The 27,732-nt window shown below is 35.6% G+C and overlaps 1 protein-coding gene across 3 annotated transcripts; it reads left to right on the top strand.

Annotated features, from left to right (window-relative positions):
* Window positions 1–304: 304 nt before the first annotated feature.
* Window positions 305–26,698, top strand: NMD3 (NMD3 ribosome export adaptor). 3 transcript variants are annotated; one of them, XM_034663561.1, is made up of 16 exons: window positions 305–406; window positions 1,028–1,084; window positions 1,987–2,121; window positions 4,205–4,301; window positions 7,109–7,189; window positions 7,956–8,084; window positions 8,371–8,461; window positions 14,334–14,412; window positions 15,091–15,187; window positions 17,186–17,303; window positions 18,402–18,547; window positions 21,383–21,495; window positions 22,033–22,105; window positions 23,558–23,664; window positions 24,783–24,853; window positions 25,284–26,698. In XM_034663561.1, exons 2-16 carry the CDS (start codon window positions 1,041–1,043, stop codon window positions 25,415–25,417), a joined length of 1,515 nt encoding a protein of 504 aa, XP_034519452.1. In that variant the 5' UTR covers window positions 305–406; window positions 1,028–1,040; the 3' UTR covers window positions 25,418–26,698. The 3 variants fall into 3 exon arrangements, with proteins under 3 accessions (XP_034519452.1, XP_002931087.1, XP_019649357.1); XM_002931041.4 differs by having other exon boundaries at window positions 406–482; XM_019793798.2 differs by lacking the exon at window positions 305–406 and adding an exon at window positions 416–462.
* The last annotated feature ends 1,034 nt before the right edge of the window (window positions 26,699–27,732 follow it).

The following is a 27,732-nucleotide window of genomic DNA, read 5'->3' as shown; positions in this document are numbered from 1 at the left end:
TTCTTTGTGTTTTGTGTGTGGTACTGTTTACAGATAACTTTTATATAATCATTTAACCAAGAAGCAAGCAAGCTCCCAATCGGGATATCTGAAAAGTGATTTATACACATGGGCGAGGTTAGCTTGGAGTGAACTCTGGCCAGGGAAAATTGGGAAGGAAAATAACCCAATAGAAGAGTCGGAAAGTCAGTACAAGTCTCAGGCACCAGGGCACGAGGGAAGCCACGCCTTCTCTCCCCACTCCTTCCCACTTGCCCTGCCTCTAAGCCCCACCCCACCCCCACCGCTCGCCTTTGCCGTGCCCTCTTCCTCCGCCCCGTAGCCGCCCCTTTAACTCCCAGCTCTCGGACCGCGGGATTTCGAGCTCTTCTCTCGCGAGATCTTCGCTGTATTGGAACAGGCTGTGGTAGGTGCTAAGCGGGCGATAGGGGCTGTTCTGTGGCAGTTTTCCCGCAAATCTGGGTGCGTTCCAGACTAGCTAAGTAGGTTCTGGGGCCGAGATCCGGCTTGCTGTCGCGCGGGGTCCCCGAGGAGAGAGTAGGGCGGATTCCCCCAGTTGGGGCAGGCCTCAGGCCGCGTGCGTGCCGCGTGTGCGCCGCCGTCTGGGAGCCTGCGTGAGGTCCCAACGGCTGGGTGCGGAGGCGGGGTGGGTGGCCCGCGGCGCAGGGACACCGCCGGCGGTTTTTGCAGCGCGGGTCCGAGGCCTGGTCGCTGCAGACGTGAGGGTGAGGGTGGCGGCCCCGGCCCTTTCAGACCCCTGCTTGGGCCCGTAGGGGTTGGCGCCGAGGTGATGGCGGCGTTCAGCGGCCGGGTTTAGTGGCCCACGGCCCTTACGTATGGAAAACTCCGGAATTCCCTGGGTTCTGGTATTAAAGGAGGTTACTTCTTGGAGTTGCCACGTGGAATTAGTTGTTATTTGCTGCTTTACGAGGCTTGGCTACCTTATTAAGAGGAGAAGGAAGATTTGTATAGGGCTGAATAGGCAAATGACTTAAGTCCCACAGTTCATTCTCTCTCTTAAAATCAGCGTATGCAGAAAAATGGAGTATATGACAGAATCCACCGACCGCACCCCTGGACACATGTGAGTCGTATCCCTTTCCCCCATTCGCTTTAAATTTAAAGATATTTAAAGATACTAAAGTGAGTCTTTGAAACTCATTGCCTGTGGGGAAAGCTTTTTTTTTCTTTTTTTTTTAGAGGGGAATCCTTTGTCTTAAGTGGGAGAAGTGGAAAGCTTTATTTCCTGAGACAATCAAATTCATTTTTAGTTGGAAAGTTTGTTGTAGTACATACTTGCTGTAAGAGTGTTAAAATATTTCCTATATGTTCTTGATTGGCGCTGTCCATGTGATAGCCGTTAGCCATATGTGGCTATTTAAATTTAAAGAAACCAAAATGAAATAAAACTGAATATTAAGTTTTTCAAACACACTAGCCACGTTTCAGGTCCTCAGTAGCCACATGTGCCTGGTGGCTACCTTACTGAACATCATAGATTATGGAACATTTTTTTGGGACAACAACAGTGGTTGCTAAACATTTCCTGTCCCCAGTACACCTAGACTTATGACACCAGTCCATTATACTGAATCACTAGACATGATACTCTTTCCATCCTTTGAAAAATTTTCTGCTCTGGTTAAATGTTTGCATTTTGGCAGTCCTATACTGGCACCTTAAAAAAATGTCTTTGGACTATAAAGCTGTCTGATAATTACTATTAGAAATCTGTTAGACTCTCTAGACCCTTTGAACAACACCATACTTTGAGGATTTTTGGAATTATAGTCATTCTTGTTTTTGTTTTTGTTTTGCCTTAGTTTTCCAAGGTGACACTTTATCTACAGCATCTTTGAAGATTACTTTGCCAGGGTTTTTTTTTTTTTTTTTTTTAATGCAGAGATATGGCCTAACCTGAAGGCTTTTGTTTGTTTGATAACCAGTGCATTTATGAAATCTAATTTGAAACCTTATGTATTTAAGCTTGTGCTGTGAGTGTGGTGTCCCAATTAGTCCAAATCCTGCCAATATTTGTGTGGCCTGTTTGCGAAGTAAAGTAGACATCAGCCAAGGCATTCCGAAACAGGTGTCTGTATCTTTCTGCAAGCAATGTCAAAGGTATGGTGCAGTACTATTTTATTCTACTTAAAGTTGAGATTTATATATAGCAAAGCCACCGGGATATGCTGAGATGACACCAGGGTACATAGAATAAAGCCATATAGTTGAGATATAATTGTTATTTATGTTGGTGTCGCTAAAGACTTTAGGATTTTCAGTTTTGTAGTGTACATTTCTAGTTTGCCCTGCTCATCTGGTAAAGTTAATGTAAAGGTATTTGAATCTGCTTTTAATAAGTTTGATGTATGTGGTTAATAGATACGAGCTGATGTTCGTAAGGGTAAGTGAAAGCAAATTACTAAGGACATAATATTGTTATTATCATGAGGGTTTTTTTTATTTCGTCACCAGAAGCTAGGTATGATAAAAAGCTTCTGAAGTTTTAACGTTTTAAGTAATTTGGCAAGGTGTTTTAAAAATCTAGTAAAATGCCAGTGTAACAAAATGATTATAGTTAGCTATTAACATGAAACTGCCTAGTGACGCTGCCCATATAAAGTTAATTGCCTGTGATTTCCTAAATGAGTTAGGACTCCAGAAGTTCTTAACTTTTTTGGGGGGTTGGGGGGTTGGTTCATGAATCCCTTTGGGAATTTGAAAACTATCTTTCCAGAAAAATACTTAAAATGTACATATATACAAACACATGAAGCTTTACTATTTTAGGGAGTTTACAGTTTGCAAGTTTGGCAAGTATGAGGTTTGATCAGTTACAGATAGTTGGTCTTAAAAGCATGGTGGAGTGAAAGAGCACTGGACAAAGAATCGGGAGACCTAGTTCGTCTTGGATTTCTCATAGACTAGTTTTTTGAAACTCTGCTAATTAACCTTTCTAAGGCTTAATTTCCTCATCAGAATGAAAGCGTTTTATTAGATGATAGAGGAAGTCCTTTCTGACTCCAAAAACATGCTTATAATAAAGGAACCTATATAAGGTTTTTGAATGAACCTTTCAAAGTGAAAATCAGGTGCCTGGCGGGCTCAGGAGGTAGCTTTTGACTCTGGATCTTGGGGTTGTGGTTTCAAGCCCCACGTTGGGTGTAGAGATTACGTAAAAATAAAATCTAATAAATAAAATTGATAATTAGAACTTTCACTTAACAAGTATAGCAAAAATAAGCACACATATAATATATTTAGAAGTATTACATATTTAACAAACATTTATTGAGCACTTACTATGTGCTTGGCACTGTTCTAAGTCCTTTTTTAAAGATTTTATTTAGGGGCACCTGGGTGGCTCAGTCGGTTAAACTGCGGCCTTTTCTCTCTCTCAAAAATAAATAAAATTAAAAGAAAATAACGATTTTATTTATTTGACAGAGCGAGAGAGAAAGCACAAGCAGGGGGAGCGGCAGAGGGGGAGGAGAAGCAGGCTTCGCGCTGAGCGGGGAGCCAGACATGGGACATGGTCCTGGGATCATGACCTGAGCTGAAGACACATGCTTAACTGACTAAACCACCCAGGTACCCCAGCACTGTCCTAAATCTTGAGCAGGCTGGACTAAAAATCTTATAAAGCATGTGCCCAGGAATTGAAATTTTAATTTAATTAAGTTTTATGTAAGATTTAAAAACAAGTTTTACAATTTAAAATCTTGGAAGGGACTTGAAGTAGATGAATAGTCTGACACTGTTGGTACGTAGAATGAGGTACTAATTTACCTTTTTTGTGTGTGAGAAATCAGTGCTCAAGCATTTTAGATCTTTATTATAAACTATTTTAATGTGATTTTAAGATGATGTCTTACCTGTTTTTGAAAGTATAGCTTCAGGGAGCTCTTGGGCATTTTGTCAGACCTCACTAGAATTCTAGTGTTTGAAGTAATAAGACCTCTTTAATAGATTATATCAGGTTGGCTTTCTCAGATACACTTAAGATTTCACTTTTCAGACTAAAGCTACTGATCTAATTGAAAGTTTTCTGAAACTATTAAATATATTTGGGTTAGATGCTTCATATCAACCTTGGGAATTATTGTCTCATTAATAATCAGTGTTATAGCTGCAGATTCACATTGAAATTTTTGTTTTTCCTGAGAAATGCTGGGTTTCAGTAGGTTTTTTTTTTTTCCCTCAGATATTTCCAGCCACCTGCAACTTGGATACAGTGTGCATTAGAATCCAGGGAACTTCTTGCTTTGTGTTTGAAAAAAATCAAAGCCCCTCTGAGTAAGGTAGGTCAGTCAGTTAAAATCAGTTTTTGTAGGTATGTGTTTTTGTTTTTATATTTTAATCTCTTATTTTCAGAAGATCCTGTATGAGTAGGTTTCCCAAAAATAACTTAAATGTTGGTAAGCATCCTACTACAAAACTGTGTTCATTTTTAAAGTTATATATATGTATTTTTTATGGAAATAAAAATCTTTTTGCTTTAAAAGATTTAATGTAGAATCATTTTTTCATTATTTATCGAGAACCTCTGATGTGCCATAAGCTTTTTCCTGAAAATATATAAAACCATCGCTAAACATAATTTAGAAGGTTATATAGTATTAGGGCTATGGTATTCAGTTTCTTTTTATTTTCAGTATTACTCTAGAAAGAAAATGTTTGTGCCTGTTACTTAGAGTCAGTGCATTCATGTCTCTAAAAAACAAATAGAATTGTAGCCCCGTTTACCTCTCTGCATAACACTTTCAGTTGTCTTTGTTTTAAACTTTATAACTGACTCGCTTCCGCCAGATATGTTTTTAGTTGAAATCGACTCTTGGTTTGAAAGTCTTCAGATTCTCTTTTAAGCTCTCATAAAATGTCATGTAATAGTTCTTTGAAATTTTTCCCTTTCTTTTCTTTTTTCTTTTTTTTCCCCTGGAAAGTCTATGTTGGCCCTACTGGCTTAAAACTTTGTCTTTTTCCCCTTATATTGTTTATAATCTTTTTGTCTTTTTTTCGGTGTTCTTGGTGATTTACTTATGTTCTGGTCTCTGTATTGATTTTTTTTGTCCCAGCAGTGATATTTTTATGCTCCAGAGTCTTTACCATAGTCTTAATGTTTTTGATGCTTTCGGTTCTTTTTAAAAAATTTTTTCTTTTTAATTTTTCTTTGAAATTTTTCTTCATTTGAGTATAGTTGACGCACAGTATTTCATTAGTTTCAGGCATACAGCATAGTGAGTTGACATCTTTATACGTTGTGCTGTGCGTACAAGAGTAGCTGCCATCTTTTATCATACGATGCTATTATGATGTCACTGACCGTATTACCTGTGCTGTACCTTTTATCCCTGTGACTTATTCATTCCATAATTGGAAGCTGTGTTTCCCACTCCCTTTACCCATTTTACCCATCCTCCAGCCTCCTTCCCTCTGGCAGTCATCAATTCTCTGTATTTATAGGTCTTACTCTGCCTTATGTTTGTTTATTCATTTGTTTTTTAGATTCCACATATGAGTGATACCATATGGTATTTGTCTTTCTCAGTCTGACTTATCTCACTTAGCTCAATATACTCTAGGTCCATCCATGTTGCAGATGGCAAACTCTTATCCTTTTTATGGCTGCGCAATATTCCATTTTCTATATATAGAAAAAATATCTATCTATACACCACATCTTCTTTATCCATTCATCTATTAACCATATCTTGGCTATGGTAAATCATGCTGCAGTGAACATATGAGTACATATATCTTTTCAAGTTAGTGTTTTTGTTTTTGTGGGTAAATACCTAGTAGTGGCATTCCTTCTGCTCCCTAATTTGTCTCCAGAGTCAGTTTTTGTGTAACTTTGTCTCAATTTCATACTTCTGGCTTTCAGGCTTTTGTCAAATGTCTGCTGAGTCTTAATAATTCATTAGTTCTTTCAGCAGTGTTGATTAAGTGTCAACTCTGTGTCAGTTTGCTTTTGGTGTCAGGGATATAGCAGTGAATGACAAACAAAAATGTTTGTCTTAGGTAACTTACTCTAGTTGAGGGGATGGTGTGAAGTAGGTGTATTATACAATATGTTAAAACGTCTAAATTCTGTGGAAGGAAAAACCAGGAAGGGGATAAGAACTGCATAGGGAAGAGTTGCAATTTAAAGTAGAGTGGTTTGGGGCACCTGGGTGGCTCCGTCGTTAAGTGTCTGCCTACCGTTCAGGGCGTGATCCCAGGGATCTGGGATGGAGCCCCACATCTGGCTCCCCGCCCAGCGGGAAGGCTGCTTCTTCCTCTCCTACTCCCCCGCTTGTGTCCCCTCTCTTGCTGGCTGTCTCTCTCTCTGTCAAATAGATAAATAGAATCTTTAAAAAAAATAATAGAGTGGTTAGCATTATATGTCAATTATACTCAAATAAAATAAGTGAATAGAGTGGTTAGGTAAGGCCTCACTGATAAGGTGATATTCGAGTAAACATTAAAGGCAGTATGGGAGGGAGCTGTGCAGAAATCTGGGGAGAATTATGGTAGAGAAAACAAGTGTTAGACCAGAGACAGAGCATAGCTGTATGGTTAGGGTAAACTGGGGAGGGGAAAAGTATTTTAGTTATATTAAGCTACATTGAGTTCTTCACATGTAGCAAACTTTTCTGGCCTCTGCTGATACAGCAGTATGTTACCATTGTGGATTCAGTGTTCAGCAGGAGACGCCCTCTAATTTTTTAAGCCATGTGCTTAATATAGATAGAATAATCCAAGCAGAAACTTTTGTTTATGAGATTTCTAGTAGATGATGAATCAACAGATCTTTGCTTTCTTCTAAAAAGTATAATTTCCATTTTTAAAAAAGTATACTTTTTAAGGGAAAAGCATTTTTTTCTATGCAAATATTTCAATTTTTGCTTAAGTTATACCAGTTGCATTAATGTAGTCCTTAGGTGGTCCTTTCATTGCTCTTTTTGTTGCCATACCTCTGTTGGTAATTTTTTTTACTGGTGGTGTTGAGTAGTGATGCTAATCACAGATTCCTTAAGCTTATGAAATGTATTTGTTAGTGAGTTGTCCTTTCATCTTTTTTCTCAGGTGGGAACTTACATTTCTTTTTGTTTGTGTTCTTTTGAAGGTACGGCTTGTAGATGCAGGTTTTGTTTGGACCGAGCCCCATTCTAAGAGACTTAAAGTTAAACTGACCATTCAGAAAGAGGTAAGCTGTATACAGTTTTCTCAGCATGTCTGAAGTGTAGGTAGTGAAAGTGAGGGGATATTGTTATCTTACGGTTTGAACAGCTTAAAAGGAAAAGATTATACTCTTAATTTTAACCTTTCTGGGTTTTTTTTTCGGTCATCTGCCAGATGATCAGGTCATTAATAAGAACAGCCATTGCTCATGATTAGTGGGTAAGGTAATCTTTTCAGTTATTTTTATTAGAAAAAAGATTGCGGTAAAAGTGTGAGCTAAGACAGTGTTTCTCAGACTTGGCTGACCATCATTGTAAGTCATGGTAAGTGAATCAGATTGGATCCATCTGGATGTGACACCCAGGAATCTATGTTTAAAAGCTGCCCAGGTTATTTCTGATGATTGGCTGTGTTTGGAAACAATTAAATTAAGGAATGTCTTCTTTTTTGAGAGTTTTCTTTGTCTTAATTTTTTTTATACGTACACACGTATATAGATATATAAATTCTTCAGACTGTCTTCACAGCCACTTTAACTAAAGGTAAATATGAAATGTTAATTTAATCCTACAAATTAAACTTATCTTTTTCTTGAAATAGGCTTACTTATTTTTATGACTTTTAGTTTAATTGATTTATTGTGGATGTCCTCAAAGCATTCATGGAAAAAGACTTTAAGTTAAATACTAACTTTAAGTATTAAAGTTACTAAATATTATTTTAAGAAAAATATTTGTTACTAAACAGAAAGTAAAGAAGGAAGGAGTGTGATTTTTCTTTCCCCCCTTCAGGTGATGAATGGCGCTATCCTTCAGCAAGTGTTTGTGGTGGATTATGTTGTTCAGCCTCAGATGTGCGGAGATTGCCACAGAGTAGAAGCTAAGGATTTCTGGAAGGCTGTGGTTCAAGTGAGGCAAAAGGTGTTGAGAGAGAGAGGATGAGTGAATCCTTCATCTTGTGTTTCATCTTTGTCCGTTATAAGCAGTTAGTAAAACCTCCTCCTCTCCCTTCTTTTCAAATCCTTTAGGCACCAGCGGTAGTCTAGGTTTCTGGAACATTCACTTTGAAAAATAGGTCACTATCATGTTTTACATAATCTTTAAAGATTATTTTTGTTTTAAAAATCAGTGTGCTATACCTATAGATGTCTTCTTTTTTTTCTTTTTTACATTTCATCTATTAATCTAATAATACATTTATATTTAGACTTTGCACAAAAAAACTTTCTACTATCTGGAACAGTTGATTTTAAAATATGGAATGCATCAGAATACACTTCGTATCAAAGAGATTCATGGTGAGTTGAAATATAAAAACGTTTGAATTGGTGTCGGAATTATTTCATCTAACATAAGTCTTATCTTTATTGATAATATCTAGAATAGTACTGTCCAAAAGAACAGTTTCTTCTGTTAGGAAGAAAAAAATCTTAGTTCTTTATCTGCACTGTCCAATATGGTAGCCACTAGCCTTATATGGGTATTGAATACTTGAAATGTGTCTAGTGCAATGAGGAACTAAATTCTTAATTTTTTTGTTTTAATTTAAATTTACACTAAGTAGCTACCAGATGGGTAAACCAGTAACTTCATTAATACAATGTGAAGTGCTGTGGTGGAAAATTCATTGAAAACTTGTTTCATGCAGAGATCAGTTTCTGATTGGAAGAAAATTATTGAGAGCTCTAAGTTCTTTTGTCATATTTTTGGTTTTGATATACAAATGATATAGTTAGATTTCTTGAAGGTGGAATTCAAAATTTTTTGCGTGATTTCATGAAGGTTCCTTAGAGTGTGTTCTTAGTACTTACTGTTGATGTAGTATGCATACTAGATGATGGATGAATATTTCTCTAATTGATTGTAGAAAACATAAATGTTCTTAAGCAGACTCTTAAAGGTTAAGATGGTGCTTGCTACTGGTGAACAGCTATATACGTTGTTTTCCTAGTCTCTTAAAGTGTGGGTTTAGAGATACCTGTTCTTTAAGGGATGACCAAATTCTTACATCATACTCCTCATTTTAAAACTGGGAGTTCCACTGTTACTAATTGATCTGTTACTCATATCTTGTATGTCTTGGGAAAGTACTTAGATGTGTGGTCTTGGGTCCTTAAATGGGGGGAGATGTATGTAGTGATGTTGCCTGGAGAAAATCTTTTAAGCTTTGTATCTGAGCTAAATGTCTTACCAGTAGACATAAGGTTAATAGTCTAAATCAGTGAAGCACAATTTATTTTATTTATTTTTTTTAAAAAATTTTTATTTATTTATTTGAGAGAGCGAGCACGAGTGCACAGAGGGGCAGAAGGAGAGGGAGAAGCAGATTCCCTGCTGAGCAGGGAGCCCTGTGGTGCTCCATCCTAGGACCCTGAGAACATGACCTGAGCCAAAGGCAGGTGCTCAACTGACTAAGCCACCCAGGCGCCACCCAGGCGCCCCTAAATTGGTGAAACACAAATTAATAAATACTTACTGTGGGTAAGAAACCTTGCTTCCTATTTAACATAGTGCCTGGCTACCTGTGGCTAGCCACCAGGCAAAAATACACCTTTGTTCTGAGTAACTCTATTTTGAGTAACTCTTTCAGGGATAAGCAGATCCAAATATTGTAGCGAAGAAAGCAAACCAGTATTATTCTTTTTCATCACCATGGCAGAAATGTACTCAAAGGATTTTTTTGTAGCAAAAGACTTAGATACGTCCTGGGGCATACTTCTGCAGTCATATTCAAAACCAAAAATATTGCAAGTTTAACAGCCTTTTTTTTCATCCAGAGGAGTTAATCTTTTTAATTCCCCCACCAGTTCTTGGTTTGATTTAAATGAATTTTTTGTTTGTTTGTGGTTTATTTGTAACTTTGTTTTTAAAAATAGTAATGTAAAAATTCACACATAGATGTATATGTGAATGAAAGACCTCTTCTTCCCTTTTGTCCATTTGTTATCCCCAGAGGTAGCCCCTTAAAACAAGATAATATAATCTGTACTCTTTTTTGTGGGGAGGGGGCAGAGGGAGAGAGAGAGAGAGAATCTTAAGCAGGCTTCATGTCCAATGTGGAGCCAGATGTGGGACTCAGTCTCACAACCCTGAGATCATGACCTTAGCCAAAATCAGGTGTTGGACACTTAACCGACTGAGCCACTCAGGCGCCCCTATAATACTCCGTATGTAAATTGTGATGGCATTGATTTCCTCTCATATGTTTAATCATTCTGTAATATTCTGTGACCTGCCGTCTTAATGTATTTGGAAGCCTTGCCATGTCATTGAATGTGGTCCCATTTCATTATTTTTAACCACCCTGTGTGGTGTGTGGGGGGGTGTATTTATTCGTGTATATTTAATTATTTAGGTATATCCTGTTAATTGGCTTATAAGATATTCCATTTTTTGCTGCTACAGATGGCACCATATTAACTGTCCTTATGTTTGTGCATATTTGTGTTTTTTCTTTAGGATTGAGTTTAAGAATTGACCAGACAGGAGTATGCAATTGTTAAATTTTTATATGTACTGTTAGATTGTCTTTCGAAATAGTACCGGTGTATAGCCCCAAACTTGCAGGAGTTTTCATTTTTTCCCAAACACTTGCCAACACTGTAAAATTGTATTGGCCTTTATGATTTTTGCTGTTCTATTAGAGAAAATAATGGTATCTTGTTTTAATTTGCATTTCCTTGATTACTAATGAGGGTTAACATTTTTATATATGTATTAGCCATTTATGTTCATGTCTTAACGTGAACTGTTTTTCATATGTCTATTTTTTCCTCATTTATTTTGTCTTACTCTGGATATCAGTCTCTTTACGTGTGTGTGTGTGTGTTACATATGTATGTTTAGAGAGCTAGCATGTATTTGAGTGTGAGCCTAAGGGAGCAGATAACTTCTTGCATTGTCACATGCCTTTTATCATTTAAAATTTTTATTCTTGGCTTATAACTTTTGTGTCTTACATAGGAAACCTTTCTATACTCCCACCATTATCTTTTTTTTAAAGATTTTATTTATTTGCCAGAGAAAGAGAGAGAGCACAAGCAGGGTGAGTGGCAGGCAGAGGGAGAAGCAGGCTCTGCATAGCAGAGAGCCCTGTGTGGGACTCGATCCCAGGACCCTGGGATCATGACCTGGGCCAAAGGCAGATGAACCGACTGAGCCACCCAGGCATCCCCTTATATTTTTAAAACTAAATTACGTTTAGATTTTTAACCTTACCTGTTGGAGTTTTTCCTAGGTTATTCTGTCCTTTCCCACTGATTTGAAATATCTCCTTTCTTACATACACAAAATTCCTTCATACACATGACTCACTTCTGGTTTGTTTTGTCTCACTGCATCTACCATAGTATGTAAATTATACTTTATAATATGTACACCCTTATTAATTTTTTTGCAAGTTTTGGTTGATAGTGAATAAGAACATGGATTCTGGAACCTCATCAGTACTTGTTTTCTGTTGTTGTTTTAATAATAGCCATCCTAATGAGTATGAAGTGCTACCTCATTGTAGTTTTGATTTGCATTTGCCTGATAATTATGACCTGGAGCATTTTTCATATACTTGTTGGCCATTTATATGTTTTACTTGGAGAAATGCCTATATAGTTCCTCTGCCCATTTTTAAAATTAAAACATTTTAACTAGTCAGGTTATTAGGTTTTTTTTTCCTGTCGAGTTGTAGGAGTTCCTAATACATTTTGGGGATTAACTCCTTATCAGGTATATATCGTTTGCAAATATATTCTCCCTTTTTGTAGGTTTCCTTTTCACAGTGTTGATGTTTCTTTTGCTGTGCAGAAACTTTTTAGTTTGATGTAATCCCAGTTGTTTGTTTTTGTTGCCTATGCTTTTGATGTCATATTGGTGAAATCATTGCCAAGACCAGTGTCATGAAGCTTTTCCCTGTCTGTTTTCTTCTGGCGTTTTTGTAGTTTCAGGTCTTGCATTTGATTCTTTAATCCATTTTGAGGTGATTTCTGTGAATGGTGTAAAACAAAGGTCCAGTTTCATTCTTTTGCATGTGGATATCCAGTTTTCCCAAAACCATTTGTTGAAGAGACTTTCTTTTCCCCAGAGTGTATTTTTAGCAGCTGGAGATCAGTTGACCCTAGATGTGTGGATTGGCTTCTGGGTTCTCTTTTCTCTTCCATTGGTTATTAGGACTGTCTTTATATCATTACCAAACTGGTTTGATTATGGTAGCTTTGTATTTTGAAGTCAGGAAGTGTGACGTCATTTGAATTGCAAAAGTTTAAAATTTTGAAGCCCGGTATGTAAGTTTTTTTCTTTTATCCATTATGCTTCCTTGTCATGTTTATGAACTCGTGTTTAATCAGTATCACAAAGATTTTCTCCTGTGTTTCTTCAAATATTTTATAGTTTTAGCTCTTAAATTTAGGTCTAACCCTTTTGGTGTTAATTTTTGTGCATGGTGTGAGATAAGTGTCTAAATTCATCTTTTTCCATGTGGATATCCTGTTTTCCCAATGAAAAGGCTATACTTTCCTCAGTAAATTCTTTGGATCCTCTTGTCAGAGATCTGTTGACTGTAAATATCCGAGTTTACTTCTGGGTTTTCAGGTTTGTTCCAGAGATCCCTATAGCTATCTTATGCTAGTACCACGCTGTCTTGACTAAAGTTATCAGATTAAGTTCCCAGCAGATTTGTTCATCTTTGGAATTGTTTTGGCTATTCTGAGTTATTTTAGTTTCCTAGTTAGCTAGGTTGTTTGGAAGAGTATTTCTATAAGCATTTCCTAGCAAGTAGGTGTGTTTTTAATTATCTGATTTTTAATGGTACTGCAGTGTGATCAGATAATACTGTCTAATAATTTATACTGTTTAGAATTTATTGAAATTAAATCTTTGTACATGATTGTTCTATGAATATTTTTTTTTAAATTTTATTTATTTATTTGACAGAGATAGAGACAGCCAGTGAGAGAGGGAACACAAGCAGGGGGAGTGGGAGAGGAAGAAGCAGGCTCACAGCAGAGGAGCCTGATGTGGGGCTCGATCCCATAACGCCGGGATCACGCCCTGAGCCGAAGGCAGACGCTTAACCACTGTGCCACCCAGGCGCCCCTGTTCTATGAATATTTTATGAATTTTTAAAAATAATATGTATTCTTGGGACTGTGTTCTATAATCTCAGTTAAATCAACCGTGAGAGTTATTCAGATTCTATGTATCCTTCCTATTTTTAGTCAGTTTGGTCATTTTGTTTTTGTTTTCTTTTTTTATTTTATTTTATTTAAATTCAATTAACATATAGTATATTATTAGTTTTAGTGGTAGAGTTCAGTGATTCATCAGTTGCATGTAACACCCCGTGCTCATTACATCACATGCCCTTCTTAATGCCCATCACCCAGTTACCCCATCCCCCCACCCACCTCCCCTCCAGCAACCCTCAGTTTGTTTCCTGTAGTTAAGAGTGTCTTATGGTTTGTTTCCTCTCTGATTTCGTCTCATTTTATTTTTCCCTACCTTCCCCTATGATCCTCTGTTTTGTTTCTTAAATTCCACATACGAGTGAAATCATATGATAATCGTCTTTCTCTGATTGACTTATTTCGCTTAGCAATACCCTTTTAGTCATTTTGTTTTTGATAGTCTCATACTAGCCTCCCACAGTGATGGTGCATGTGTTAGCATTTATTAATTTCTTTTTTCTTTTTAATAGTTTTGTTTTCTACATTTCAGTGCTGTGTTATTAGGTGCATTCCTACTATCTTCTAGGGAGATGATTATATAAAATATACTTCTCCTGTGTAGTTTTTCTCCCCCCCCCCACCTTTTTCTTTAAGTAGGCTCCATGCCTAGTGTGGAGCCCAGTGTGGGGCTTGAACCCACAGCTCCAAGACCAAGACCTGAGCTGAGATCAAGAGTCGGATGTTTAACCGACTGAGCCACCCAGGTGCCCGTTTCTCTCCCCCTTTGACCTTGAATTTTATTTTTGTCTGAAATTAAAATTGTGAATCTTGTTTTCTTTTGTTATTTTTTGTCTGATTTGTCTTTTTGTTGAGTCTTAATTGGTATATTTTTCATGTTTTCTAATAGTTTGATCGTTTACTATACATTTAATTTGTGATATAGTCATGCTAGTAGAGGAAAATCTTATTTTGCAGAATTATTTTCATGTGGCTTTTCTTTTTCTTTTTGAAGATGGTCTGGATTTCTATTATTCCTCAAAACAGCATGCTCAGAAAATGGTAGAATTTCTTCAGTGTACAGTTCCCTGTAGGTATGTTCTGAACCTAAATGTGTTTAAGTCCAAGGAGCTGGGAATGAATGTAGATCATGTCCATTCTTCAGGCTTAGACTACATTTCCTATGTTAAAAAATTTAAAATTGTAGTAGGAATATTTACATAATTAATAAACATCTATTGGATTAGCCACTTTATGGGAATTACTAGCCAAAGAGTTTGTAAGCATCTCTTTGGGGAGCTAGACCTCACCCTGTGGTAAGTACTATAATGCTAAACCTTTGATTGAATGTATTTAAATAAGACAAAAGAAAGATGGGGGTAGAGGGCTTTGGGGAGAAACTTCATGGAAGAAGAAGAAATTTCCTAAAATTGGAAATTTTCAAAGGTAGAGTTTATAGTGAAAGGTGAGATTAGTGTGAACAAAGACTTCTGGTGGACATGGATGGATGCTATATATAGACTGCATTGTCTGAGCAAAGTGCATGTTTTAGAGGTTTTGAGTGGATAAAATTGAAAAGAGGTAGGATGCAGTTGGAGTGGTGAAGGTTTTGAAATGTAAGTGGATGAAATTAGGCTTTGTCATAGCAGGCATCAGAAAGCTGTTTCAGACCTTGGGTAGTGATCATTTGATTTGATAAAAATTGATACTCCCTAGGCTACAATAAGTAGGAACCTTTGTCTTTTTATTACTATAAACTTTTTTCTTAACAGACAAAAAGCCTCACAGAGATTGATCTCTCAGGATATCCATAGTAACACATACAATTACAAAAGCACTTTTTCTGTGGAAATTGTTCCAATATGCAAGGTACCTTTTCTCATTTAATTAATCCATGTCTGTAAAAGAGTACAAGTAATTAATTGGTTTATATGTAATTATTAGCTCCTGATTTCCTTCTGGGATTGGTTAAAAATTTAGAATAACTTCCTTAAAGGATTCTTTTCTGACATATTCAGCCATACTAAAAAGATGTTAAAAAATAATCATGCTTAAAATTATAAATTGCCTTACCTTTCACATGAAAAGTTTGAATACAGGAAATGACATTAAAATAAAGTATCAGTGAACCACTTTGTAGAATGTGTGTAAAATGGGTTTTGGCATGAAGAAATTAAACAGTATTGTGGAAATGAAGTCGTAGAATCATTTTTGTCATTTAAAAATAATCTGAATAGCACTTAAAATGTAGATTATCATTTCATTTCTTTATGTTAAGGTAAAACCCTGCTTCAAAAATATAAATGAATTAAAATGCAACAAATTTACTGAGGATCTACTGTATAGAAGGCAGCATATTAAGGAGTCTCTACCATACAGGAACTTATATGTCAATATCTACTAATAATGATAAGTGCCATGATTTATTGTGAGCATTCCATATAAAGTTGGTATCTAAGTATTGAGTATGTTTCACTTCATGTCTCATTATACTGGGGTAAATCATTTCATCATTTTGAACGTGAGAATATTGAAGCTTGCGGAGTTAGAGGAATTGTCCAAAGTTACATAATTACAAAATGAAGAAGCCAGGATTTGTGCCTAGGTCTGTGACTCTAAAGCTTTGAAGATACTATCACTAATTTATGGTGCAGTGTATAGTAACACGAATAAAATGATAGCTTTAAAACAGGGTCAGCAGGGGAACCTGGCTGGCTCAGTTGGTAGAGCATGCGACTCTTGATCTCAGGGTCATGAGTTCAAGCCCCACATTGGGAGCACGGAACCTAGTTTAAAAAACAAACAAACAAGAAAGCAGTGTTAGCAAACTTTTTCTCTAAAGGGTCAGATAGTGAATGTTTTTGCTTTCAGGCCATATAGTCTATTTTTTAACTCTTCAGCTCTGCTGTTGTTGTACATAAGTAGCCATAGATAATAGGTAAATGAATAGCCAAGGCTATGTTCCAGCACAACTTTATTTACAGAAATGGTAGTGGACCAAATTTAGCCTGAGGGTCATATTTTGCAGACCCCTAGTTTAAAACAGTGGACATTTTCCTGGTACAAAGCCTGGAAGTGTGAATCTAGGCGTGTTGCCATTTTTAGGCCATGGGTTAAGTGCTTGGAGTGATTCATGCAAGTAACTAAATAAATGCAAAATGTGAGAGTATTTTCATTAATCTATTGAGACTGTTCCTAAGTGAAAAACGAAGTACTGGACTAGGTGCTGTTAGAGATAGATGCACAGAATGCCGCTTCAGTGGAGGAGCCTGTGATTGCGAATAAATACAGCTTAAAATATAACCTGGATCTTTTTTGTATTTTAATACAGTTTAGAAACAGGTAACTACACTGCTGGCAGTATCTCCTAATATACACATTGACATACGTGCTTTTGGGGCATTACATTTTGGATTACGTATTGGTGCAGGTAGCCATGAAAGAGAAACATGTGGCTCCTCTGAAATTTATTTTTTAGGGAAAGTGAAAGGAGTCACAGGTAGATTTAGAAAATCACTCTCCTCCTAATGTTTATAATACTTTGTTTAGAATGTATGCTGTATTAACATAGAGCAGTAAGCATTCACACTTCAATAAAATTGAATTAAACTTAATACTTTGGTGAATAAGATCTGGAAAAATACTTTTAAAGCATTTTTATTAAGGCAGATATTCCCATCTTTAGAAGGAATAGCTTATTTTCTGTTAAGATGTGATTTTTTTTTCTTTAGGCCCTTTGTTAATAAATAGAATTAACAATGTTTTGGTTTGGGCACATGCGCTTGGATCAAGTTTATATTGATGAGTGTTTATTGGAGACAGTTATTTAGGATTTGCTTCACTCTAAATGTTAGTTCTTATGCCTAGGATAACGTTGTCTGTCTGTCTCCAAAACTGGCACAAAGCCTGGGAAATATGAACCAGATTTGTGTGTGTATTCGAGTAACCAGTGCCATCCATCTCATAGATCCAAATACTCTACAAGGTAAGTTTTAGGAAATATTTGCCTTGACAGTTTGTCCAGCAAGCTGTAAAAATTTATATTGCTAATTTTATCAAATATTCTCAGTAATATTGTTATGAAAAACTAGTCAAGATTTTTACTGCTGTTTAATTCTTACAAACCATTGGCGTTTTTAAAACTTTGGATAAGTAAGCCTTGTATTTTTTATTTGAAGAAACAATTCTGTGACCATTAAAAAATTTGCTAGTTTTAGTCCATTTATTTTTACTGAAATTGACTTATTCACCTCGTTTAATTTTTGTGAATAATTATTTAAGTTCATTGCCAGGTTTAGTGTGTAGCAACTATTTAAAGTTTGGAACATTTCACTTACAATGCAGTAAAACATTTAGGTTAAATATGAATTTTAACTAGTTTTATCATTATTACACATAATTTTTAACATTCCCTTTATAAAACTTTTTTACAGAGGATCTCATATTGATAGGTGCATCTCCTGCTTCTTGATCTTTTTCATGTATTTCCTATAATGTAAGTTTCCTATTAAAAAAAATCAAGTTTATATTTTTTAGGAAGTCATTTATTATCCTTGTTGATTACAATTCATAAGTCAAAGGTCTTTTTGCAGTATTGGGATGAATATCTGTCTGGTAGAACTTCGTTTCCTATTAAGAGCTAAGATGACTGGTAATCTTTCTAAAGTGCTGGCACATGAAACAACTATATAACTGAGTGGATCTGATCTTACTTATTATTATTTTTTTTAAGGAGCCCAACACAGGAGTTGAACTCATGACCTTGAGATCAAGACCTGAGCTGAGATCAACAGTTGGGCGCTTAGCCAACTGAGTCATCCAGGCACCCTGATCTTATTTTAAAGGCACTTAGCTCTGTGGGGTTCTGTTGATAGTAACTACTTAAGTTATTATTGACACCTGAAATTTTTTTTGTGCTTTGAGAAGTGTGGGTTTGATTTATAAGAATAAATGGTGATTCTAGGGGGTTGGCACTGTGGTCTCTTGACCTCATGTTTCCCAGTTCATATATATCAGCTTCTTCCTAATACATTTGATGACTTTTGGAATACTTCATTTCTTGATGTTTTGTGTTTATACTTAGTTGCAGATATTGATGGAAGCACTTTCTGGAGTCACCCTTTCAATAGTTTATGCCATCCCAAACAGCTAGAGGAGTTTATTGTGATGGAATGCAGCGTAGTCCGAGATCTAAAACGCAGTGCAGGTGCTGGAATGATATCAAAAAAGGTAAGTTCCATCCTGCCCATCTTTTTCTTTCCCCCCAGCTTAACTGTTTTGGTCCCTCTTTTGTATTTCTGTGTTTTTTAGTTTGTTAGTAATTCCAGAATGTGATTCCACATAAAGCTAACACCTCATTAGGTTACAAATGCTTTCCATGTTTGTATGTTATTTGTTTTTAACATGTGGTCATTGTGGTGAAATTTATTAGACTTACACTATCTGCTAAGTTTTTCTCTTTAATGTTAGAAACTTTTTTTTTTTAAGATTTTATTTATTTATTCGACAGAGATAGAGACAGCCAGCGAGAGAGGGAACACAAGAAGGGGGAGTGGGAGAGGAAGAAGCAGGTTCCCAGTGGAGGAGCCCTATATGGGACTCGATCCCGGAATGCCGGGATCATGCCCTGAGCTGAAGGCAGATGCTTAACCACTGTGCCACCCAGGCGGCCCTAATGTTAGAAACATTTTAAAAAATGTTTATTGTGAAAAAACATTTCTTAGCTTTACATTTGTATAGGAAGACCAAATGATAAGCAAACCTTTTTTGACTTTAAAAATTTTCAAACATTTTGAATTTAAGTATATATTATCACTAATTACTGAATACTTCAGTATGCATCTCTAAAACATAGGAATGTTTTTCTGCATAATCAAAGTATTATCATTCGTGTAAACTTAGTTTATATTCAGATTTCCTCCTTTGTCCCAAAATGCCTTTTATGGTTTGTTCAAACTAGAATCCAGTTGGGGAACATATATTAATTGTGAATGTTATACCTCTTAAATCTTTCACTTCATGGCCCCATTCCCTCTTTTTTTTTTTTTTTTCCCTTTATATCAACTTCCTAGGGCAATTGGGGCATTAATCTTATGGATCTCTTATTGTTTTCTCATGATGTTATTTATCTTTCTTCTTAATTTCTTGTATTTCTTTTAAATGAAAGTGGATCTAAAAGACTTGCTTAAACTTAGGTTATGTTTAGCCAGAACATTTCAAAGGGTCACTCCGTGCTTTTTATGATATGTCAAGTGATAGTAATGTTTTGCTGTTTCACTGATAGCCAGATCTCTTCATTGTAATATTAGGATTTTTTTTCCCTTTGTTATTAGGTTGCCTGTCTTCCGTCTTCCCTTTGGGACAATCAGAGTGTCCAAATTTAGCCAGTGGGCACTCCTTTGCCGTTAAAAAAAAAAACAAAAAAACTGTTTTGTTTTGTTTTTAACAACCTGTACTTTTAAAGAGTAATTTTAGGTTAATTGCAAAATTAAGAGGAGGTAAGAGATTTCCCATATACCCCTTGCCTCCACACATGCCATAGCCTTCTTCATTATCAGTCCCCACCCATCAGAGTGGTACATTTGTTAAAACTGATGAATCTACATGGACACCTGATAATCCCCCAAAGTCCACAGTTTACATTATGTTCCACTCTTAGAAGTGTACATTCTTTGGGTTTGGACAAATGTAGAAGGACGTGTCCTTCATTATAGCATCATACAGGGTATTTTCAGCACGCTAAAAATCCTCTGTGCTCTGCCTGTTCATTCCTTCCTCTCCTAACCTGTGTGAATCACTGATCTTTTAACTGTCTCTATAGTTTTGCAGAATGTTACATAGTTAGAATCATATAATCTGTAAGTGCCAAATAACATTTCATTGTGTGGATTTACCACAGTTTGTCCATTCACCTAGCAAAGGACATCTTGGTTGCTTCCAAGTTTTGGCAATTATGAGTAAAGTTGCTATAAATATCCTTGTGTTTTCAGTTTTTGTAGAGACATGAGCTTTCAACTCCTTTGGGTAGGTAAATACCAAGGACCATGTTTGTGGTATTATTTGGTGAGATAGGTTTAGTTTTGAAGAAACTGGTAATTCACTTTTTTTTTTCAGTTCTTTCCTAAATGTGGCAACTGTCATTTATTTCAGTTTCGCCCTCTCTTTTCATCTCTTTGAAATTCCTTAATTCCCCAGTCTATAACTCTTAGTATTTTGTTTTTGATCCCATTTTACTTACGTCTATTTGTTAGTGAAGAGTATTGGCAAGTGCTATATTTAATTCAGCCTGGAAATTTGAACTGTCAGTTACAATTGCTTGTAAAATCCTATGTTGGAAAGGGACTTTAATGGTTTTCTAATTTAAAATGTCAAACTTGGGGGGCACCTGGGTGGCTCAGTTGGTTCAATGTCCAACTCTTGATCTCAGCTCAGGTTTTGATCTCAGGGTCGTGAGTTCAAGCCCTGCATTGGGCTCCACGCCCTACATGGAGCCTACTTAAAAAAAAAAAAATCAAACTTGAGATGTTTCTACAACAGATGTTAAAGACAAAAGGATTATACTTCAAATAGCATATGTCCAAAAGATTGATTATTCATAAAGATTTGGGTTCTCTAGTAGTAGTAGTGCCACTGGGATTGCTAGATTGCTGAACCTTGGTTTTTTTTTGAACACTGTGTGTAAAACAAGGGGTGGTTAGGGTATTTTCTGGAGTTAAGATTTTTCAGTTACTCTTTTTGCTTAGTCTGTATTGCCTATCTCCCTGTGAAAACATTTGTTTTGAAAATTCTGCATGTGTCTGTTTTTAGATGATGCTGTTAATGTGTTAAAAAGTCTTAAATAAAATCTTAATAAAGATTTATTTTATGTATTCCTTATTGAGTCTCTTTTTGCACTCAATACAGTAATTTGTTAATTTTGAGTGTTTGAGAGATCTGGAAAATAAAACAGTTGCTGTCTTTAAGATGAAAATTAGAAAACCGAAGTCAATATTGTATATAGTTTCTGTGAGATGCATTTTGAGTTATGCTTGGATTATTGAAGAGTGCATTTTCTTTCCTGTCAAGCATACCCTCGGGGAAGTCTGGGTACAGAAAACTTCTGAAATGAATACAGATAAACAGTATTTTTGTCGCACTCATTTGGGACATCTTCTAAATCCTGGAGACCTGGTATTGGGGTTTGTATTATTTTACGTTATTTTAAACTGGCAATTAGCATTGCAAATTTTCTTTGGGAGCCAGCAAAGCTATCTGAAATACTACTAAAGATGTGTATTCCATCTTTAGTAGATTTTAAGAGTTCTTAGGAGCTTTACAGTTCACTTTATTGATAGCTAATTAAACTAGATTGGACAAAAGCTCCTAGTTACTCCATTTTGGCCATCGTCTTAAAGAATCATTTAATCCAAGATTTTGAGTAATTGAATTAAATGGAACCTTCTAACTGAATTCTAATGTTACACTGATATATGTCTGTGTTGATTTTTTACAAGTATATGGTAAGATGGACAGTGATGGTAAAACTTGGAGATAAGAGTGTGTTGTTATCTTTACCAGGATGCATGTTCATTGTATAGTAAACTGGAAAACTTTTAATGTGGGAAAGCACATTAAATGTTAATCCTAGAACTTTCAGGGGAACATCCATTAAATAAGAAGTAATGTGGAAAGAATAAATGTTTTTCTTATTAAGTGTTTAATTATTTTTATTTCAGGTTTGATTTGGCCAACTGTAACTTAAATGATGAGTATGTCAACAAAATGAACTCAGATAGAGTCCCAGATGTGGTAAGGCTTTAGATTTTTCCTTTTCTCCTGTGTTAAAGAGGATTAATATAATAACTCTTATGGGTAAGATGCACAAGTTCACATTTATGAAAATAACAAATCAATTTAGAGGTTCTTTTGAAATTGTAGCTGAGGTACAATGGCGAAAGTCTTCATATTTAATCTTGTGTCTTTGTGGAGAAAATCCAAGATTTATTTTTTTCGTTGCCCTTATAATTGAATTTCCATTCTCTCTCAAAATGCTTGATACCATCTGTAGAGCAAAAATAAATTTGCAGCGAAAAATGATGACCACTAGAACTTAATTTAGGTTCATTCTTCTAGGCTCAGCTTATTTCATACATTGTTCAGTTAAAGCATTTAGAATTAAAACCATTTCTCAGATTTTTCAGGTTTGAATACAATTGCAGTTGAAAATAATCTTTATAGTAGTTGAGTTTTAGAGAAAGAATGTTTCTTCTGAAAAAAGCCTGTTAAATTCTAACATGAGTTTATTAGAGTCATAAGCAAGAGTGAATGTGAAAGACCCTAATTCCTGCTTGCTTAAACTTCACTCATCTCTTTAGATGTGGGCAAAAACGAAGTCATGGTATAAGAAGGACTCCCCTTCTCACCACCCAGTAGTGCTTTTATTAATTAGCAAATTAGGAAATAGAGGCATAGTTTAGATAAAAGTCTAACAGTCATAAGAGGAGATCAAGATAGTCGTACAAGATTTTGTATTGTGTAAAATTATTACACAGTTTTTTAAACTGTCCTAGGACATATATTTGTAAAAGATAAATATAGTTCTATAACTGCTTATTAGTGGTAATAAAAGGGAGGGAAAATGTCTGCCTGTGGTAATATTTCAGGATGATTATGTGAATGGTAGCTGAGAATTGAACTTTGGTATAAAGAAAGACATGAGAGGGGTGCCCGGGTGGCTCGGTCGGTTAAGTGGCTGCCTTCGGCTCACGTCATGGTCTTGGGGTCCTGGGATTGAGCCCCACATCGGGCTCTGCACACAGTGGGGAGTCTCTTTTCCCCCTCTCCTTTTGCCCCTCCCCCCCACCAAAGCTCATTTACTCGCACTCTCTCCCTCTCTCTTGCTCTCTCAAATAAGTTAAATCTTTAAAAAAAAAAAAAAGACACTAGAAATGTGAAGTTTTGGTATAAAAAAGCAATTTAATTTTCAGTCACTGGAAGCTTTCAGTTATTAAATTTTAACGGTTATGAAAATAATGGCAGAATGCATTTTCATAAAATATTAATAAGTACATGGAGAAAAATACTGAAAATTCTCTTAACACTGCTTCTTGATCCCTCCTTTTTTTCCTAAGATGTAACCACTGTCATCAGTCAGATGACTTTCTGGCTTGCTCAGAATCTTTCATTTTTTAACTTGATTGGACTTTGAGGCCTCTTCATTCCCGTTTTTTGTAACTTTGCAAATATTTCTGTTACTTTTAGGTATTAATCAAGAAGAATTATGACCGTACCAAACGTCAGCGTCGTAGAAACTGGAAACTGAAGGAGCTTGCAAGAGATAGAGAAAACATGGATACGGATGATGAAAGGTCCTACTTTAAACCTTTATATATTGTCTCAAAGGAAATCCTTATAATAAATCTGTATAGTTTTTATATATAGTCATCACTGATTGTTCAGTTAAAGCACTTAGAATTAAAACCGTTATTCAGATTTTTCAGGTTTGAGTATAATTGCAGTTGAAAATAATCTTTACAGTGTTGAGTTTTAGAGAAAGAATGTTTCTTCTGAAAAAAGCCTGTTAAATTCTAATATAAGTTTATTAGAATCATAAGAGTAAATGTGAAAGATTGTTGCATTCAATAATAGTTTTATATTCTTATTATGTTACTTGAATCAGTGTAAGAGGATACTGTGTTAATTAAGTCAGTATAAGAGGATATAATGATACTTAACATTTAATTATTATTTCCTGGGTTTTGGCCTGAGAATTGCAGCATTATTATAAACAGTGCATTTGAAAAGCTAAAATAAGTACCTTGAGTACCTTGTGGATATCACAAATATTAAGTGAGTACTTGTGACTTGGGATAAGAAGAAAATAGCCCATTGATATGAAATACACTATTTTTCAAACAACTTAAAGAGAAATGAAGATGTTGTGTTCTAGAAAAGTATGTTGGACAATTCAAAAGTGGCCTTAATGATGGTGAAGGCACTGATACCTAAAAAAATGAAGAGTTTAAATAAAATTGTATCATAAAATGTGAGTGGGAAATAGTAATGTTTCCAAAATACAATCTCATAAAGTAATTTAAAATAAGTATTTGTAAATACATAATGTTAAATTAAGTAGATATTGTAAGTACGTATTTATTTTAACTATAGTCTTGAAAGTGTATGTATTTTAACTTGGCCACAAGACTTTGGAGGGGGTTGGTAAAGTAGGATGTTTTCTCGTTGTCTTAAATTTAATATCACCTTATATTCAAGTGTGTATTTTTTTTAGTCATGTAATTTTGAAAGAAAAGATTTTTAAAAACTTGTCAGTATTTAATTAATATCCATATTTGACCTTCAGATATTATTTTTAAAGATTTTAATACTTGGAACACATTTATCTTATAGTGCTGAAAGTGAAGAAAACATAACTTCATACTTTGTTGGTCAAGATGAAATATTTAAATGTTTCTGTGTCTTTCTGTAGGCAATACCAAGATTTCCTTGAAGATCTTGAAGAAGATGAGGCAATTAGAAAAAATGTAAACATTTATAGAGGTTAGTGTTTTAGGAGTGTTTGAAATAAGTTTTATCTTTCGCTTTTGTGTAGATGCATTACCACCCGTATAAGTATTTTGTTATCTTAAACTTTCTTTCCATAAATGACTTCTGTTTGTTTTTAAAACTTGACTAAACATTTACAAAAAACAAAAATACTTGCAGAACAGTAAGACTTATTAAAATGTTGTTTTACCGCATTTCATATCATTTGTATCCTATGATCCCTCAAGTTCCTGATTCCTATACTAATGGATATTGATACATTTATGTAGTTCATTCATTTAGTGACTGTAAATGCCAGTGCTAGATATGATACAAGAACTGCAGATATAATATGGTTAAATAATAGTAACGATGGTGGGAGCAGGCATTTTGCATACTTCCATATTTGTATTTAGTTGAAATCCTCCTTGTGTTTTTTTTTTAGATGCAACCATTCCTGTGGAAAGTGACACAGATGAGGAAGGAGCACCTCGAATTAGTCTGGCAGAGATGCTTGAAGACCTCCACATTTCCCAAGATGCAACTGGTGAAGAAGGTGAATCGATGATGACACAATAAGATTGTGTTGTAGATGATTTCCTTATCTGTCGGCTCAGAATGTTGGATGAAATAACTTTTATTGTCTATTCTGCCTATGCTTCCACATTGAGAAAGGAGAGATTTAGTTTTAAACTTGAATAAATAGGACTATTTTAATTGCTCATTCAGAGCACTGAAAGAGATTGATAGCTTTGAAGTTTTTGGATAGAAGATTATGGAGAATGTAATTATTAATGATATTTAGGCCATTTTATGTGTGGAATTTTTTGAGTTTGCCTTTTTAGGAGTCCCTAGTATTTTCGCACACTGTAGTGCTGGATTTGAAATCTCAAAAGCTGTGATGACTTGGAGGTTACCTAAATCTTCAAGTGTAAAACAAGCTTTTTACATTCTTTTTGCATTGATTGCTTTAGTAAAAGAACATACGAAGAATCATTTTTAATATTTAACTTGTTATGCACTTTGATCCACTTAAGATCATTTTTATGTCATTGAGACAGGTAAATCGGGGTTCAGTTTATTACTGGACATTTGGGGGAGGGTAATCTATTTTATTCATAATGTTAACGTCTTCGAAAGCTGTTAAATTGGGGTTATCTTAATTTTCATCGCAGAAGAAAAAATATTTAAAGTATTTGTGAATTTGTAGCAAACATAGACTATTTAAAGGTTAAATAACAATTTGTACTTTCGTTATTTTTGCTTATGCCAGCAGCTTAGAGCAGTAGCTTGCTTGTGTCATAAAAATGTCTTCCCATCACTTTAAGCATTTTTGCTTTTGAAATTTTGGTTTACAAATTGAGAAAGAGTTTTCTTTATATAAGTTTCTGTCATTGAATATATCACCATCAAAAAGAATATTAGGATCCAGCATATAGATGATGAAATCATAAAAATGATCTTTATGCTTTATAAAACCATGAATCAGACTTAAAAAAGGAATGCCTTCGACGTCCTTGAATGAAAAACATTGGCTTGAGTTTTAAAGTGTCTTGAGAGTGAAGTTTTAAGATCCAATTTTATAAGCAAGATCAGACTTAATAAGCATGCCAGAACTAAAAGCTAATTCATAAACTCTAGGTATGCCACTACATAAGGAAACCGAGAAGTGCTGAATGGAGCATTTTCCTTTTTTTAAGATTAGACTCCCTAATTCTGAAGTTATGGATAAAGGCCTGAACTTTATATAGTGGCTCCTGTTCCGTCTGCATAGTTAGTTAAAATTTTCACTTGTGGTTTGTGTTTACCTCTTCTGTGTCAAGACTTTAAAAACATGAAAATAAAAACATTCTCCCCTTTTTTGTGTGTCCTTGAAGTGATTGTATTAGTGTCATATTTAAAAATTTGCCAAACTGTTTTCCTGAAGTGGTTTGTGCCATTTTACTTTCCACATATGAACATGTCAGTTACTCTGCATCCTCACCACTACTTGGTGTTGCCAGGTTTTTTTAAAGCCATCCTGATAGGTGGATGGTAGTGTCTTCTTGTAGTTTTAATTTGCATCTCCCTAATGGTTAATTATGTTGAGCATCTTTTCATGTACTTATTTGTTACTCATATATCTTCATTGGTAGAATGGCTGTTCAAATTTTTGTCTTCTACTTGGAAATTGGGTTATTTTCTTATCGGTTGAATTTTTGATTTTTTTAAAAAGACATTTATTTGAGAGAGAGAGCACAAGCGGGGGAACGGCAGAGGGAGAGGGAGAAGCAGACTCCTTGCTGAGCAGGGAGCCCGATGTGGGGCTCAATCCCAGGACCCTGGGATCATGACCCAAGCCGAAGGCAGACGCTCAACTAGACTGAACCACACAGGCACCCATGAATTTTCAATTTTGATGCTCACATTGTCTGAGAATTGGCCATCAATCTGCTTCTGTGTCCCTTTGATAGGCTCTTAGCTGATGTGGAAATGTTGGGGTTCAGGAGTGAACTGTCAAGGAAGAATTTTTGAGGCGTCGTCAGTGCAAACAGGGTGGTTATTAAAGCATGGGGAGAGGACCTGTGGCAGAAAGAGCTGTGCTGGGATTGTGAAGAGTCACTGATTATATATACTTTCAAGTTGGGAGGTGGTTAGGGATAGCCCGTCTCTAAGGAGTTTTGGAAGCAAGGGTTCCAGGACTAGCTGTTATTAGGAAAAGTGTAATTTACTACTATCTAGTAAAACCTTAGTCCTGAGACCCTTCAGATGTATATATCAGTGGGCCATAATGCTTGGAGGTTGTTTGTGGGGGGTAGAGATAAAAGAAGTTTCCAATTACATGTTAAAGGAGACTTAAAGGATCCTGGAGGTCAGATTAATGTCAAGCTAAAATTGCCTTTTGCCCTTAGCAA

The sequence above is a fragment of the Ailuropoda melanoleuca genome, chromosome 1 (assembly GCF_002007445.2).
Source record: "Ailuropoda melanoleuca isolate Jingjing chromosome 1, ASM200744v2, whole genome shotgun sequence".
Lineage (NCBI taxonomy): Eukaryota > Metazoa > Chordata > Mammalia > Carnivora > Ursidae > Ailuropoda > Ailuropoda melanoleuca.
The sequence above is the reverse complement of the archived record's forward strand: the minus strand, read 5'-3'. Positions and strand labels throughout refer to the sequence as shown.

Bases quoted from the DNA above. Each gene is read 5' to 3' on its own strand.
- NMD3 (XM_034663561.1), top strand. From the start codon at position 1,041: ATGGAGTATATGACAGAATCCACCGACCGCACCCCTGGACACAT. The intron at 8,085-8,370 runs GTGTTGAGAGAG...ATTTATATTTAG, and splicing joins TGGTTCAAGTGAGGCAAAAG to ACTTTGCACAAAAAAACTTT. The intron at 23,665-24,782 runs GTCCTACTTTAA...GTCTTTCTGTAG, and splicing joins ATGGATACGGATGATGAAAG to GCAATACCAAGATTTCCTTG.